Here is an 18067-nt window from a genome sequence, read left to right on the forward strand (position 1 = left end):
GTACATATGGCCTCCACAAACTTGAATAACATGTATGCATCGGCTGTATACTCAAATAAGGTCATTCTACCACATTAGAGGCTTGTCTGGGGGGCTGTCTAAATGATGTTGTGGTTGACCTTGTAACACATTTATCATTTGATAGTGAAGTGTTCTGTACTGCACACACACACATGCAAACTCCCTCCTATTCTATTCATGATATACACCATTTCACACAGAGATCACACTTTGCTTTTATCAACTCGTACTACTCATAGCAGCAGCAGCAGCAGCAGCAGCAGCAGCAGCTTTGTGTGTATGCATAATGTGTGTGTGTGTGTGTGTGTGTGTGTGCATCTGTGAGTGTGAATGCAACTGAGGGTGCGTCAGAGGAAAAAGGAAGTTGCGGGATGAAGTTAAAAGTCTTCGACACAGTGCAGCTCTGCAGAACACCCACTACGGAAGAAAGGCAGAACATGAGCGCTGAAGTCTGACAATGAGATAATGAAAGGAGGAGAAAATTGAGAAAGAAGACATAGAAAAACGGCCAGGAGAAACTGAAGGTGAGAGCTAACTGTAATACTTATTCTACACTGATATGCAGTCAGAAAATGAAATGAAGTTTTCTAGTGAAGCAGTGGCTTTTTGTTTTGTTTTACTGGCTTTCAAGAAGGCTGCTTCAATATTTCATTCTGAAAGGACGAAGTGAGAGTGACTGCTCATATTCGCTGTAGACTGACTTCTGATTTAGTCTCAGACTGAGTGAATAAATCTTCAATAATTTCCATATCCAGCGTCTAGTTTAAGAGAAGTTCAACTGTGTCAAGTAGATTCAGAGCTACTTTATTTGTGTAATGCAGGAACAACTATTTTCACACTTCAAGAGGTTTTCATTTGTGTGAATTTAGACTGCAAATACATTTAATTTCTAGTAAGTGTAAACTTACAAATTATCTAGAAAATTTTGTTCCTGGCTTCTTTTGAGGCAAACTCATTTGTGACTGTCAGGAAAGCATTCATTTGATCTGACTGACTGACCTACTGCTACTGGGTGTTGTAGAGCGATAGTGATCACTGGATACTGAATATTGTGCCCGCGAGAATGAATACGGTGTAATTATATCTTACTTCAAATCTCATTGATCTATCAATCGATCCATCAGAAAACAAGATGGAGTTGTGGCGGCAGTGTGCGATGTGGTTGATCGACTGTCGAGTTCTTCCTGAGAACCACCGGGTCACATGGGATGGCGCACAGGTAAATCAGCTGGAACATTCAATACACACACCTGCTCATGAACACACATCCTGCTAGATCCCTTAGTCTGATTTTATGTGCGTGTTTGTGTGTGTGCTGTGCCAGGTGTGTGACCTGGCTCAGGCTCTGAGAGATGGCGTGCTGCTCTGCCAGTTGCTCAACAACCTGCTACCTCAGGCCGTCAACCTGAGAGAGATCAACCTGCGGCCACAGATGTCCCAGGTAATACACACACACAAATCTTTTCCTGATCCATTTCCATAGGCCATTTCCATAACTACCAGGAGGTAGCACTGAAGCCCCATGGCTGTCCGATAGGAAAATATTGTGATCTATATCTGTTCAGGGGAGCATAAAGGTGTAGAGAATGAGGAGCGGATGAAGAACAACAGACAAAGAGAAACAACTAGAAGGTACTCAGAGAGGGCAAGAAACTCTATTATTGAACCTTAAAATTCTTGTTTTCTAAAAAAAAAAACTGCTGCAATGAGATTTTGTCAACATGTGACATCTGCCTACTAGCACCCCTGTTATATATCCCGTTCTATCTGAACAATTTTTGGCCGTTAGCAGTAACTTTCTGTAGCCTGGCAACTGCTCTCAGCCAAGAAACAGCCAGACACATACGTTTTCTTTTTTATACAGATAAAACAAACAAATTTCAGTGAGCTTTTGGAGGTGCTGGTAGGCAGGTTATGTTACCTTTGGACAGAACCAAGTTAGCTGTTTCCCCGTTCCCAGTCTTTATGCTGAACTAAGATAACCGGCTGCTGGCTCCAGCATGTTTACTGTACGAATGTAAATATGGCATTGATCTTCTCATCTAAGAAATCTTTTCTGAAAATTCCTGGGTTCACCTTGATCAGCATCCACACTAAAAACTTGGATCCTGAAAGCTTTTCAGATACCATGCTGCTGTAACTAATAAACAAGCACTCAAGCAAACTGGATTGAAAACATAATCTGGCAAAGCAGAAGTAAGAAAAACATCAAGATGTGTCTAAAGAGACAGAGAGAATTAGAAGTCGGCGTGTAAGCAAAAAATGAGATGAAGACATGAGAAAGACAGAAAACAAAAGATATGACAAAGAAGAAGAGATAGTTATAGATGTCACGTGGTTGGCCTAAATGTCTCAAGGGAAGTCTAAGATCATATCTGATAGGACTCAACGTGATGTCTTAAAAGTGTGAGTGAGTGTGTGTGTGTGTTTGTGTGTGTGTGTGTGTGTGTGTGTGTGTGAAGGGCTAAATGTGCTTCGACACGTGCATGTGAAACTCTGGGAAATCCTATGAGGTCAATAGTGGTTAGGAAACATCCGGTGAATAACAGAGGATGGGAGTCCACTCTGACGTGTACACACATGCACACATACATACACATACATACACACACACACACACACACACACACACACACACACACACACACATGATGATATTAAACAAGTAGAGGATCTTCCCTGTGCTCTTGCAACACTACACTATGCTGCAGCGATGTATGTATATATGCCTGTGTGCACTCCTGACAGAGTGATGTGATATGTGTAGCAGTATCAGTAAGAAGTCAACGTTTCCTCTTTTCTCAAATTAGAGTTCCGCATTTCCCACTGCTGAAAGAGTGCGAGAGAGAGCAGCTGGTACAGGAAGTTATGTAAAACAACATATGTCTGACCACCACATAAGTCGTACTGTGCACTGCACTCTCTGTGGTTTCTTTTGTAGTTATGTTTTAGTTATAAAAGTCTGCCGTTCATACTGCTTCTTTTAGTATCAGATCTTTCGTCGATTCATTGTTCTTCGAGTTACTGTGGCCGTGTGGCTGAGCAGCATTTACATACACCTTGATATAAAGCGCAACTGTTTATTTGGTATCTATGTCACTTAATGTGGGAAAGTAAAATAATCTGCTCATTAGACAAACAGCAGTGTCAACATGATATCTAACAATACTTCTTACAGTGTTCAAAAGTGTTTGAAATCTGCATGTTTTATGTAATGTGTAACACTTTGTGTCTACTTTATATTCATCTTCTATTTGTTTGTAAAGCCACATTATTTTGTCTTTTACATTTTTAGTCTAATTTGTAGTTGTCACGGTTTATGTTTATGCTGAATGTTGCATGTGGAATGTTGTTGCCTGCTTTTAGTTTTTTGACTTTTTGTCTTTTTGGCCATGCTAGCGGCATGTCAGCCAGTCAGCCGGTCTGTTAGTTGATCGGTGGCCACCAATGTTTGTCCAGACTGAAATATCTTTACAACTCTTTGATGGATCGCCGTGTCACTTTTCCTGTGAAATATCTCAACATCTACTGGACGGATTGGCACACCATTTAGTCTAGACATTTATTATTTTCAGTTTATGAATCCTACTGACTTTGGTGGTCCTTCTGACTTTTTGTCAGCACCATCATCAGGTCAAACATGTAATTTATCCTATACTTTAGTTTATGACCATACCTGCAGAATTCATTTTCTAGCAATGTTGGAATGCTAACATGCTACGACATAAGGGTGAACATAACAAATATTATACTTGCTAAACATAATTGACATTGTCATTGTGCTTATGTTAGTATATAGCTTAGTAGCAGTTCAGCAGGTCAAGTGCAGCTTCACATAACCTCGAGCGTGGCTGTATAGTCTTGTTCTTTGATAAATTACTTAAACTCTTAATAGATTATCCAAAATTGTGGTTGATAAATGTTCTGTTGATCAACTTATCAACTAATCATTTCAGTTAAAGTAAAGTAAACATTTGTGTTTGTTTTTAGTTCCTGTGCCTAAAGAATATCCGGATGTTTCTGGCAGTTTGTCAGGAGAAGTTTCATCTCAGAAAGAGTGAACTGTTTGAGGCCTTTGACCTGTTTGATGTACGAGACTTCGCAAAGGTATCACCCCACCAAATATTTATTTATCTATCTATCTATCTATCTATCTATCTATCTATCTATCTATCTATCTATCTATCTATCTATCTATCTATCTATCTATCGATTGACCGATCGTAATTATGTCTCCTGCACGAGGGAAACACATTGTGCTCTCATACTCCAGTCATTATGGTAAAAGTCAGAAGTGTGAACAGACTCCTGGTTCCTCACTGCAGCTTGCAGACACCCACACAGCACTAACAGGAAGTAGTTTGGTGATTTTATAATTGCGGCTGAGTGAACGAATGTATTCCGTATTTTTACAGTCTTTCACTTTCAGTGCAGTGCAGCCACAGCAGTTTAGTTAGACTAATGGGAGATTCAAGATGTGCACTTGTTTGATTTGTATGTACAAAGTAAGGAGACGCAAAGTTGAAAACAAAATACACAACAAAATAATTTAACAATAGGTTGACTTCAAATTTACTGCATCCAGTTAGTCAACCATTACAATAAATACAGTATACATATACAGTATGGACTTCTCGTCCAACTCTCCACCAGAAAGCAAATGCATCTTTCCTAAAAAAAAACGTGAACTATTCCTTTATAGTCTAGTTATTAGATGGCAAGATGACTGTAAATCAGTCACGTTTTTTTCTCTAAACTTCTCCTTCAGAGTTTCACTTCTCTCTGTCTTGAATAGAAATCAGTCTGACTGAGACAAATATTCTTTATTTGGACAGTAGGTTTATTTTACCAGAAATGTCATGGCAGGCCCACCTTCTTTTTATTTGTCTTTCTGAAAGAAAAGAAACATATTTTAGGTTTAGTGTTTCTCACTATAACTCTGGAGAAAGTTTCAACTAGGACAGAAGTCTAAGATGATTTAGTGTATAAGAAGTTATATAGGCCTAACATTAAAACACATAACACCAAGTCCAGACTCACTGACACACATCGTTTAATAAGAAAAAACAGTTTCACTTGGGCTACCGTGTGACTTCTAAGAGATTGTTTCTGATCACATCTCTCACAAAATTGGTTATCTGCGCTCACTCATCATGATACTGCAGTTCTCACTTAAACAGAGAATTAGTCAGATAGTGTTAAAATAAGAGTGAAACCAGGTTACAGAATTATTCAGCATCAATGGTTAAAGTGTGAAACAGCTCTTTCTGTTTCTCTATCTCTATCTCTCTATCTGTTCAGGGAATACTAACTATATACTGTGTCTCTGTTTGTGGCAGGTCATAGACACTTTGTCCATCCTCTCTCATTCATCCATTGCTCTACAAGGAAGACTCCAGTAAGTAACTTCCTTACTGTTATGTAATTGCAGAGCACTTTACTTTACGCCCCCATTTTTAGCATTTACAAGCAGTACAAACATTAAATAAATGGTTTATATCACACTATAATGAAGTTGTACACAGATATAGATGTCACAGTTGTAAACATAAACATTCTAAATGTGCCCAAGTTGTTTTCCTGTTGCAGTGTATATGAATGACGGCATCACATGACAGGAAGTTAACGAGGTCATAGGCTGTTGCCTAGCAATGGGATTCCACTGAAAAGGTCTATAAGGACCCTTTTAAGTGTTTATTATGTACAGTATTTGTTAACAATTACCTTCTCCTATGAAGATAGGAGGAGGATTGTATAGTATTACTACTGTAGTTTAAGAAGTACCAAAGTATAAGCATTAATTTGAAGGACCAAAAGTAAAAGTACTCGTTATGCAGAAAGGCCCATTTCGGAATGAAATATATGATATTATTGTAACATGATTATTGATGCATTTAAGTGTACAGCTGGTAAAGGTGGTGCAAATTTGACCTACTTTATATCCCGCCTGGTGGATTTATCCCTAAAAATATGTCATGATTTATAAGTTGATTTATGTTTAGCATTAATAATCGGAGTCTGCAATGTAGCTAATAAGTAAAGCTTTCAAAATAAATGTAGTGGAGTGAAAAATATTATATATAACATATATAAAAGTGATTTTAATGGAGCAAAAACTGTAGCTTATACTTTCTGTTTTTTCCAAAGTTGGAGTAGCTGGTTGCAGCAGAGCCCTGCTGCCACAAAAGACTTCTTGCTCTCTGTTAAAACTAGACTATACTCTATAGTGTAGATTAAAACCTTGATTTTCTAGGCATTTGATAAAGATTTTCAAGATATAACAGTTTTCTTGGCAAAATCCCTTAAAAAGTGAAATCCTTTACATACATTACAGTGTTAAGTGCCACCGCCATAACGGCATCTTGGCTAATCACTTGATGACAATATTCCTTTTATTGTTATTCTCCCTACATTTTTCTTTCTCTACTACCCTCACCTACAAACACACACTTTCCCCACCTCTAGGCCCTTTCCTTTGGAAGGATGCACTCCTGATGATGAGATCTACAGCGGCCTGTCTGACAAGATAGAGTAAGCTCTTTTTCTAATAATGTTTAAAATAAAATCTTGAGGATGAAGGAAGGTAGTTTTACAAAGCTCCCTGTTTGTTGTGATTTTCTTTTTGGTGTTGTTTTGTATCTTTATATCTGTACATAGTTACACCAGTGGTTCATCCTTCCCAATACATACAGCGAGATCCACTTCCAATGTTAGATCACATCAGTACATGCAGTATACATGGCATCCATACAGTATAGTTCATGCCAACTGCAAAAACTACAAATAAATACAAAATAAAAATCCATCCATCCATCCATTTTCATCCGCTTATCCGGTATCGGGTCGCAGGGGGAGCAGCTCCAGCAGAAATAAAAATAAAATAAAAATGCAAAGCAAAATTTCTTCCAATGTGCAAGAAAGCAGTTATTAAACAAAATGAATACTTCAAATTTACCTTGACATTCCCAAACCATACAGCTATTAGATTGCCATTAGAGCACAATGAGCAATTAGGAGACTGGAGTGTTTTTATTTCAAGTGATTGTCTCTTCCCAAAGAAAATGTAATGATGCAACATTTATACCAATAAAATCTTCTTTAGGTAAAACTTTGCTTAAAAAAAAGGCTACAAAAATGAGAGCAGCATTTACAATTAAGAAAAGCACCCATCATCCCCAAACCCATCTGTTTTGTACATAAAAACATTAATATAGACCTTGATGGTCCAAACATTGGATCATTAAAATGTTTTTTTTTCTTCTTTATTTTATTTTTTCTATCCATCATGATCCAGTATCATTGAGCAACACATTTAATCTCCACCACCCACACAGATGCTGTTCTGTAGCCGAGTGTGACCTCTGACCTCTCTGTGGAGTGATCATGGGATGTTCTCTGTTGGGATTTTAATGAAGACAAGAGCAATACTGGGATCATAACATTGTGTGCATGTATCATGTGATTCAGTGACACCGTGGACGAGGATGATGACTTGTACGACTGTGTGGAGGACGAGGAGAACGAAGGAGATGAGATCTATGAAGACTTGATGAGGACGGAAGAACAACCTGAAACTGTGAGTGAACCTCAAACAAAAAGGAAGGTTTGGGGCTGTCTTTTTCAGCAACAGCAGCTTGTAACCCTCCTGTCACTGGTTGCATTTAGATAGTTGTGGGCAGTGGTGGCCTAGAGGTTAAGAAGTGAGCATGTGACCGGGAGGTCACCGGTTATCCCCAGACCGACAGGAAAACGTGGGTGTAGAAAGTTAATGAGCAGCGCTTGTCCCTCCCTTGTTACCACCACTGAGGTGCCCTTGAGCAAGGCCCTTAACCCCAACCGCTTGAGTGGAGCTGCTCAGTGGTCAGCAGATCAGACTGTGGTTGTACTGGGGCAGCTTCCATGAATGTGTAACTGTGTGAATGTGACAGCTCGTTGTTGCAAATTATCAATCGACTTACCTGGATAAATAAAGGTTAAAAATAGACCTTAGTAGGTAAACTTATTCAGTAATTTGCAAGAAAAAAGCAAAGATTGGACAGCCTGAACATTTTTTTGTTTAGCAGAAATATATTCTTCTGCTATCCTGTCCTTTTAATCATCTCACGATCCATCAGATTTATTTAATGGGTGTTATGACCCACTCGTTCAAACCACCCAGAGTTGTGCAGAGATTTTTGCAATGTGTCTCTACTTGCAGATAGGAGCTACTTTAAAAGTTAACTTCAGAAAGACGCCCCAACCAGGAAATACATTATGAGTAATTCTTTTTTTTAATCCTACGGTACGGTCTCTTCATGCTTCATTTGACATGTTTTTGTGTGTTTCTGCAGCAGCAGAAGGCCGGAGTAGACAAACGTGAGTGCTGCCTGCAGGAGATCAGACAGACGGAAGAGAAATACTCCGATACACTGGAATCTATATTACAGGTGAGCACACGTTAACAATCTGATGAAAGACGATCCATGCATTGACACACATATAAATCACACACGGGAAAAAGTCACTCACACATAGACACACAAGCAAACAGACATTTATACGCACATTTAAAAAGAATGACAACCATGCCTTCTTTTTCTGTGCAGCACTTTATGAAGCCTCTTCAAAAGTTTCTCAAGGTTCCAGACATTGAGAGTATCTTTATCAACATAGAGGTAATGGAGGAGATTAACCACACACCTGGTCATGTGTAAAGTTCCTATTTACCTTAATGTATTGGCCTTTTTTACATGTTTTTTTACGTATGTGTATTTGTAGGAATTGGCCGTCACCCATCGTAATATGCTGGAGGAGGTCCGGAGTTCCATCCTAAATTATGGAGCCAAGAACCTGTACCAGGTGTTTCTGAACTACAAGGAAAAGTACACAACACACACACACACACACACACACACACACACACACACACACACACACACACCTTTTTCTGTTATACAGTTACACTACAAAACATTTATGTTATAACAATATGTTTTAACATACACTACCCCCCCTCAGGCTCTTACTGTACGGTCGCTACTGTAGTCAGGTGGAAACGGCGACAAAACACCTGGACAAGCTTTCAAATACGAGAGAGGACATCAGAATGAAACTGGAGGTAAGGAAGACACACTCTAAAACACCGAAGCACAGGGGATGTGGGATTTTGCACTGAACAGTAATTTGTCACAGAGCTTGATAAAGGCATGAAGTACTGTAGTTTTGGATAGTTTAAGGTAAAAATTTGTGCCGATTCAGTCTGAATTGAAGGTGGAGTCGCTGTACATAATTTCTATGTCTCAATCAGGTTTAAAAATAACTGAATAACTGACCTTGTGTGCCGTTTGAGGTGTCCAGTCAGATTTAGCTTACATAAGGAGGGTCTACATGGGAAATGCTTTCAGGGCCTTAAAGGGATTTTTTGTTTCAGTATCACATGGCCATGAGGGAAAACTGGCGGGAAGGCTGAGTCTGACACTCAACATCCTTTTTACCACCATCTATGGTTTACTGCAGATATTTACTTCCTTTTCTCTCTCTCTCTCTCTCTCAGGAGTGTTCGAACAGAGCAAATAGTCGACGTTTTTCTCTCAGAGATTTACTCATGGTCCCTATGCAGAGGGTCCTCAAATATCACCTGCTATTACAGGTATGTTTGTACAGGTGATCATATCTGATAGGACTCACCGTAAAAGTGTGTGTGTGTGTGTGTGTGTGTGTGTGTGTGTGTGTGTGTGTGTGTGTGTGTGCGCGCGCGTGTGGTAGTGATGGTACGTAACTAAGCATATTTACTATGTAAGTACTGTACTTAAGTACACATTTGAGGTACTTGTACTTTACTTAAATCCGTGTCTTCATGTCATGACAGTTTAGTTACTAGTTACTTTAAAAAGATTTTTGCTGTACCAACAGCTTATAAAATAAATAAAATGTTCTGTTTGTTATACAAGTACAGCTTACAGCAATACGCCGATTAACCAAAAATTATTTCGCAACTATTTCATATTTTCGTTTAAGTCATATTTCGTGCAAAAGCAGTTCAAGGATTTGCTGCTAATTTTTTTTGTGAATTTTTAGTTTAGTAATTTTAGTTTATTTGGAATAGCTTAGAAGTTTGGTCACTGTTGTACAAAACAAGCAATGTGATATGTCACTTTGCGTCGCTTTGGGCTCTGGGTAATTGAGGCAGGCTTTTCTCACTATTTTCAGAAGTTGTACAAACCAAACAATTAATTGATTAATTGAGAGAGAAACATCTGCAAATTATTCCATAAATAAAAATGATCAGTAGTTGCAGTCATATATAAAATAGCCAAACATGAGCTTTACCTCAACCAACTACAACAGTAAAATCCTGCTTATAATAATCTCATGATATATTATATAATAATTGATGCATTGAGTATTTACTTTTAAGTACATTTTCCTGATTATACTTCCAAACTTTTACTCAAGTAACCCAAGTACACGTACTTAACTAAAGGATGTGAATATTCTCTCCACCACTGGACTGTAGCTGCATTACGCTCATGCATGTTCATTTTTCCAGTTTGTCTTTAATTTGTGTGTTTGTTCCTGCAGGAGCTGGTGAAGCACACCACTGACAATACAGAGAAAGACAACCTCCGCACAGCTCTTGATGCCATGAGAGTACGTGTGTATGTTGTATTGTCTCTACAGTCCTGTGTGTACTTCCTTCATATCCTAAAAGGCTTGTGGATCTTATGTTGTTTTTACGTTGATTTTATGTTGACTTTATAATGTTTTTTCTGTTACATGTTTGTGGTATAAAGCAACAGATTGTAGCACTATGCCCAAGACAAATTTCCCCTCAGGGACAATAAAGTGTATTATATTCTATTCTATGTACACTTTATGTGTTTGTGCCTGTCATCAACTTAAATTTAAGATATTTAAACATTCATTCATTCATTCGTGTGTGTGTGTGTGTGTGTGTGTGTGTGTGTGTGTGTGTGTGTGTGTGTGTGTGTGTGTGTGTGTGTGTGTGTGTGTGTGTGTGCAGGACTTGGCGCAGTGTGTGAACGAGGTGAAGCGAGACAACGAGATCATCAAACAGATCACCACCTTCCAGTTGTCCATAGAAAACATGGTGAGGTCACAAGATTCACTTTTCATTTCTTTTTGGTCTTTTTTTCCCCCTTACTGCTCATCCTCACTCTCCTCTGCCCTTTAGACTCAGTCTCTAGCTCTCTATGGTCGCCCCAAGATCGACGGAGAGCTAAAGATCTGCAGCCCGGAGAAAAAGTCCAAACAGGACAGGTGTGTGTTGTTTGTGTCTCAGTGTGTTTTTCACGTGCTAATGCTACGTATCTGACCTGTTGTATCTGTGTGCGTTTGGCTGTTCGTCAGGTATGCATTCCTCTTCGATAAGGCCATGTTTATCTGTAAAAAGAAGAGCGGAGAGACGTTTGAGCTTAAGGATACCATTGAACTACAGCACTACCAGATACGAGACGAAACCTCAGGAGAAAAGGACAATAAGAAGGTATTTCTACTATAATGTATCAACAGTTATACCAGACAGTGCATCTATTAGGCATCCATGAAGCTAACAGTGAGTGTTTGTGAACAGTGGTCCCATTTGTTCCTTCTGCTGGACTGCTATGGGAGGTGTGGATACGATTTATTCTTCAAAACCCGAGAACTGAAGAAGAAATGGCTGGAACAGTTTGAGATGGCTCTGTGAGTTATCACACATGCACATATACGCATGGACATACACACACTGAATTCTTGCCAAAGATAATAGTAATGGGATTGATGTAGTAATCTCATGCAGCTACAAAATTGTTATTAGTAATCTGGTAATTTTGCTGATCAAATTTTATAAAGCCTCATAATGATGGTACAGCATCTGATGATGGAATTCTTAAAATGGAGCATTTACCAGCAATATATTTACCTTAGGAGTTGGAATAAATACTTTGACTTTTTGTCCTGTGACTTCTTTGTTCAAATCTTGTTTTCGCTGCCTCTAAGTGGCCAAAGATTTGTCAGTTATTTGTAGGTTTAAGTTAATCAACTTCTTTTTTTGTCATCAAATATTTCATTTTTTTTAAGTGATCCATAATTAAATTAAACAATGTTAAACATATTAGAAGAGAAACAGAAGTGAAACCGTTTAGGTTGCTGCTGACAGACTGACAGACCTGGAGAAGTTTAGCTGCAGCCACTTGTCATGGTTTCATGTTGCATTTGTTGATTATGGTATTTGCAGACTGCACTGTATTGCTGCTGCTGTTGGTTTCTTCAGTCTCCGGAATACCAAATAGAAGTTTTCTGGGCAGGGGGCAACTTTTTTACTCTCTCCAAAGTCAAACTACCTGCTAGTAAAACCCACCTCTGTGAATTCTTGTTACCCCAGCGTTGTCAAATCCATTTTACTTCATGTTTGCAGGTCGAATATGTGTCCAGATAACTCCACAGCCAACAACCACGACTTCCAGATGCACTGCTTCGAGGAAACCACTTCCTGCAAGGCCTGCTCGATGCTGTTAAGGTACTTTATCTACACAAGTTGTTTCTCTCCATTTCATCTCTTACTGTAGCTCCAGTTTTGTTTTTTAAAGATTTGTCCTTGAGGCTGTATCTTGCCATCTGTCGTCTGCAGGGGGATATTTTTCCAGGGCTATCGCTGCACTCGCTGTAAAATGGCTGCACATAAAGAGTGTTTAGGCAGAGTCCCTGCCTGCGGACGAAACTCAGGTCTGTATATGGGTGTGAAAAGTGTGAATGTGTGTGTGTGTGTGTGTGTGCGTAAATACTTCTGAATAGTATAATTATCACTTCTTACACGGATTATCCTTTTGGAATTACAGATCATGCTGGTACAACGAAAAAGGTAGGACTACATTTATCTTTGACATTGTTGATATGTCTTATATTATTCAGGTCGAGGTGATGAATAAGCCCTTGTTGGACATTTTTCGTCGCCCTGCACAATATATTACACGTCAATTTGAATGTCCTTTTTTTGTGTGCAAATAGATCAATCTTGAAGTACGCTTTCACCAGTTTTATTGTCTTTTTTCCCCTCCAGAAAACACAGAGGTCCTCCGGACCTTCCAGCGTTGGTAAGAAATAACATGTTACAGCACATTTTTTACTTTGAAAAAGTCTTAGACAAACCTTTCAGTGTTGTGGTCATTTTTTTATTCTCCAAAGCAACCTCCTAAATGTTTAAGGATGCATTTAATGGAGTCAAAGTTCTTGCTTTGCCTGTCAGATCTCCTTCCTCATCAACGTCTCCTCTTTCTCCTCCTCGCTCTTGATCTCAGGATTTCCTAAGATGGAGGTGTGTCAAGAGTATTATGGCTTGCCGCCGCCCCCTGTGGGTTTCGGCCAACCGCTTCACCTCTCCAAAGGTCACATCATTGAGCTGACCCGGGCCGGTCCTGAACTGCAATGGTGGGAGGTAGCGTTAAAAACCAAATATAAGGTTGGGGGTTGGGGGTTTGGTCGGGGTGTCACACATTATTTTTGTTATGTTTTCAAGCCTTGCTTCCTGTGGTTAATGTGTAGGTGTGAGATGTTTGCGTCTCTTTTAGTCTCTTTTGTCATTTTCCTCTCTGTTTCTCGTTTCTCTTCCTCCCTCGTGCCCGGGCAGCACACCTCCAGTGTGTGATTCATTTAAAGAGGTTTTGATTTGGAAAATAACTCAAAACTAATGGCTGAATTCCATTTAGCTGCTTTGGTTTCAGGGTCTGGTATAGTTCATGCTGGCTCACTGACTGACTGTTACACTGCCATGGCATTACTGGGACATTTGAATGGAATTCAGCCATCGTTCATGTTGGTAGTAACACCTGTGCTTTACCTGCTATGACAAGTCTGCCTTGAAAAAAGACCTATCAAATACCATTTACCTTGTTACTGATCATTTTTCTAAAGCATACCGTAGTTTGTAGGTTGATTTGTGCATTTTTACTTATTTTATTGTTGCATGATAAAGCGGCTACAATTTTGTAATAATATTATAAGTAATCTGATGTCATTGTGGTAAACCATGCAAAACACTGGCTTGTGAGTTAATCTGTCATACTGTTTCAAGCTTTGCAAGACTTCCTCAGTAATTCCTGCATGCAAATTGGGTGTGAATTGCCTCAGTTCAATATCAACTGCATATGAGTAATTTGTTGTTGTAGTGGTTAGTTTATAAGTTACTTAGTCATGTCATTCTGATGATCATTTATATGTTGCAATGACTGCTTGATCCACTCAGTCCGGCCATGTGATTTGTTGTTGTGTATGTCACTCAGGGAAGGAACCTGACTCTTGGTCAAATGGGATGGTTCCCCTGCCAAAAAGTTCAGCCCTACGTCTCTGTGAGTATAATCCAACAGCCAACAGGAGAAACACCAGCCACCCTCCACGAAAACTGAAAATGCCATAAAAACCTTTAAAAGAAAGCAAAGTTTTTCAAATACCTGAGCACAAGACAGGAAACAAATGACATGTATGTTCAGATAGGTCCAGTGGTATACAGTATGTCTGCTTGCATATGTTGACTACCATTTCATGTACTGAAACCAACATTAGCAGTATTAGGAAGTGAAGAACAAATACAATACCAACATGACCACCTTTGTTTTACATCTAACCACTGTGTGATCTCACGCTTTGCCAGAAGCAGACCACTGACCTGTCGGGCTTCAACTGGTGAGTGTCAATGGGAACTAGGTTAAATAACTTTCTCAACACCTGCCTGTCACCTCATAGCTTCATTTCTTCCTGTATTGCAGTGCACTGCAACAGGGACAATTAACACCACAGAGCTGAGATAGAAAATATCACTAATAGCCACAAAAACAGAACCAGATACTGAAAAGTATTGATGTTTTTAAAGCAGCTTTTCGGGGCAAATTGTATCATTGTGAACATGAGACCATGTTCAATGGTGATTTTACACTTTAAATACAAATTGATTGATTGTAACACTGATGCGATCTAGAACCTCACATCATTGTTTTCCATTAACAAAATAACCTTTAGTTATTCGTCACCGATCCCTTGATACCTTGATAATAACAACGATGTACTAACTCTAGGGGACTCAAAAACGGTCTTTAAAAAAACCAGGTATTGTCATTTAAGTCATCCTGGATAGGATTTGAAAATTATATACATTGGTGCCACCTAGTGGTAACATCAAATATGCCACTGTGGAATGAAAGAAAACCATAAAGGAACCCACTGACTGCACCAATTTTCACTCACATCATTTTTCTACAAACAAAAAAAACATACGTCATCAGAGTAATCTGAAAGAAGCGTCAGTCATGTAAAATAATAAAAAACACTTTGGTGGCACTAGTTTTCACACCTCTATTTAGCATTTATAATCAGTACATACCCACGTAATACATTATTACACACTATAACGTTGTAAGCAGATATACGTGTTTTTAATGTATTTGTCAACAACAATAACTCTTCCGGTGGGCACCCATATTAGAGGCTGGTGTATAAACAGATAAACAACAATACAGTAAGATGCAGTTGTAACAATATTGAATGTCTTTACAGAAGTTATAACTGCTGACAAATACTGTACATTAATAAGCACTTGAAATATCCTTATAGCTGCGTACAACTACATTATAGTGTGTTATAAACCCCTTATTACTGTGTTACTGCAAAACTTTGTAATTTTTTATTGAAACAGACATGTTGGCCTGACACGTTGTTGTTTTTTGTTTGATATTTTATAGGCAAGGCAAGGCAAGGCAGCTTTATTTGTATAGCACATTTCAGCAACAGGGCAATTCAAAGTGCTTTACATGAAAACAGATAAAAAAATTAAAAACAGATTTACAATAGTCCTTGCTTTAAGCAAATAATAAGGTTCGGATTCTCACTGTGCTTGAAGGTTCGCAGGGAACATGGACCGAACCGCTGCCAAAAACCTGTTATTGTCCCGGTCTGATGGAACTTTCCTCGTGCGGCAGAAAGATGGAGGAGAGTTTGCTATCAGCATCAAGTAAGCCTTCGCAGATTTATCAGTAAAGAGAGTTTTGTCAAGAGGAATGTTTACTTTTCTGTTTACAGATTGAAGATGGCCTCCCAATACACTTTTTGATTTGGTCTAAAGATGGCTAGATGTCTCGGTTAAACCTGGGATAAATTTGGTTAAAACAATGTTTTAGACATCTTGGTTACATATAATATTGTTCTAACAGCATTTCAATGACTATATTTCAGGGTGTGAAGCAGGTCCTACTGTATACATGTTGAAATGCTGTCGAAACAATGGTTGTATGTAACTATTCTCTTAAATTGAATTCTCTGTTTCCAGCTGCAAGAGTTGCTGCATGTCTTTGTCTTAAATGAAAGTGAATTAAATATCTTTCGATTTCCGACTGTTGGTTAGACAAAAGAAGCAATTTGAAGACATTGCCTTGGGCTCTGGGAGCATTTTCCACAATTGTCTGACATTTTTAGGGACCAAAGGATTAATCTTAGAAAATAATCTGCAGTTATAATTGATAATGAAAAATATTGTTGGTTGCAGCCCTGTATGTTACCCAGATGTCTTAAGTTTTAACCTCACACTCAGGTCATGATCTCAGCTAATCTTAGATAGATAGCTGAGCTCAGGTATCACTTCTTCTCAAAAGCAGAAAAATACATCTTCTCAAACAAACATGATCTATAAAAGAATTCTCATATGAACGCCATTCATCTTTGCAGAAGTGGAAAAAGTCAGTTTTCCATCCTTTGAGAGGAGCTGCGACACCATTCGGCTATCAGACACACTGAACTTTCCCTTAAATGTTAATAATCACAGAGGACTTGCGCTGCTCTTCCAGGTTCAACATGGACATCCGACACATTAAGATCACGTCCACTGAAGGCCTTTACCGCATCAACGAGAAGAAAGCCTTCAAGGGTTTAGTCGTAAGTCTAACAAACCTCATCTGGCTAAAATATGACACTGACCAGAAAGAAATACACTGAAACTGTCATTTACATTGCGAGTAACCTGATTTCCTCCTGTCAAACAACATCCAACATCTGTCTCATATGTTCCTCACACTCTTCTTCTCCTTCTGTTACTGTTGTTCTTCCTGCGTTAGGAGATGATTCAGTTTTACCAGCAGAACTCTTTGAAGGAATACTTCAAGGATGTGGACACCACGCTGTGTACGCCTTACAAACAGCCAGAACAACAGAGCAACTCGCCTAACAACACGCCAAACCCCACACCAGGTACAGTACATCTCGGTCTCTTCACACACCTCATTATTAATATTGTTTAAAGGACTAGTTTGACAATTTGGGAAATACACTTATTCGTTTTCTTGCCGAGAGTCAATTGAAAAGATTGGCACCACAATGAAGATGTAAAAGTGTTATCAACGTTATCGTCAAACTATGCAAGAAAGAGAATGGTAATTTCCCAAAATGTCCAGCTATTCTTTAAAGCTCATCCATGTTGCAACATTGGCCCTGTCTGACAGGAGGCAGCGTGAATAGTTTCGGCGTAGTGAGGGCCAGGTACGACTTCTCAGCCAGGGACCGCTCGGAGCTGTCGCTGCGGGAGGGAGACACCATCAAGATTCTCTCCAAGAAAGGTCACAACGGTTGGTGGAGAGGAGAGGTGTACGGCCGGGTGAGGAATTTGCAGAAACAAAACAAAACAAAACCATTTAGAGTTTGAGGCGTCTCGTCTTACCTGCACTGCTTCTGTGTTTCCAGGTGGGGTTATTTCCTGCCAACTATGTGGAGGAGGAATACTCTGAATACTGCTGACGTGGCTCCAGAGGAGCTGTGTAGACCCATACTTGATGTGTGGAGGTCTATGTGATGCCTGGTTTCCATCGATTGCATTAACCCATATACACAAGTGTGGCTGTGTGAGAGAGAGAGAGAGAGAGAGAGAGATACTGTAACTTTTGATCCAATGACTTTCTAGTGATGTTAATAAAACGTTTGTTCAGCTGATCTGATGAATGTCTTCTTCATGTATGTACAACTTACTTGGACCAAAGCTAGCACTCAAACTTTACACCTACTGTACATGTGATTGTTGAACATCTAATTTCAA

The 18067-nt window shown here is 39.1% G+C and overlaps 1 protein-coding gene across 7 annotated transcripts; it reads left to right on the forward strand.

The window, feature by feature from the left end:
- The first annotated feature begins 387 nt into the window (after positions 1–387).
- Positions 388–17964, forward strand: vav1 (vav guanine nucleotide exchange factor 1). 7 transcript variants are annotated; one of them, XM_078276173.1, is made up of 29 exons: positions 388–545; positions 1146–1240; positions 1346–1462; positions 4012–4128; positions 5361–5419; positions 6487–6552; positions 7489–7597; positions 8352–8447; positions 8607–8675; positions 8779–8882; positions 9019–9118; positions 9554–9649; positions 10582–10650; positions 11024–11110; positions 11195–11280; positions 11371–11506; positions 11594–11703; positions 12419–12520; positions 12632–12726; positions 12840–12862; positions 13061–13094; positions 13299–13435; positions 14280–14345; positions 14651–14679; positions 15890–16000; positions 16830–16917; positions 17097–17229; positions 17481–17632; positions 17719–17964. In XM_078276173.1, exons 2-29 carry the CDS (start codon positions 1154–1156, stop codon positions 17770–17772), a joined length of 2532 nt encoding a protein of 843 aa, XP_078132299.1. In that variant the 5' UTR covers positions 388–545; positions 1146–1153; the 3' UTR covers positions 17773–17964. The 7 variants fall into 7 exon arrangements, with proteins under 7 accessions (XP_078132299.1, XP_078132309.1, XP_078132326.1 ...); XM_078276183.1 differs by having other exon boundaries at positions 14654–14679; XM_078276200.1 differs by having other exon boundaries at positions 13299–13315.
- Positions 17965–18067: the final 103 nt, after the last annotated feature.

The sequence above is a fragment of the Sander vitreus genome, chromosome 2, assembly GCF_031162955.1.
Source record: "Sander vitreus isolate 19-12246 chromosome 2, sanVit1, whole genome shotgun sequence".
Classification (NCBI taxonomy): domain Eukaryota; kingdom Metazoa; phylum Chordata; class Actinopteri; order Perciformes; family Percidae; genus Sander; species Sander vitreus.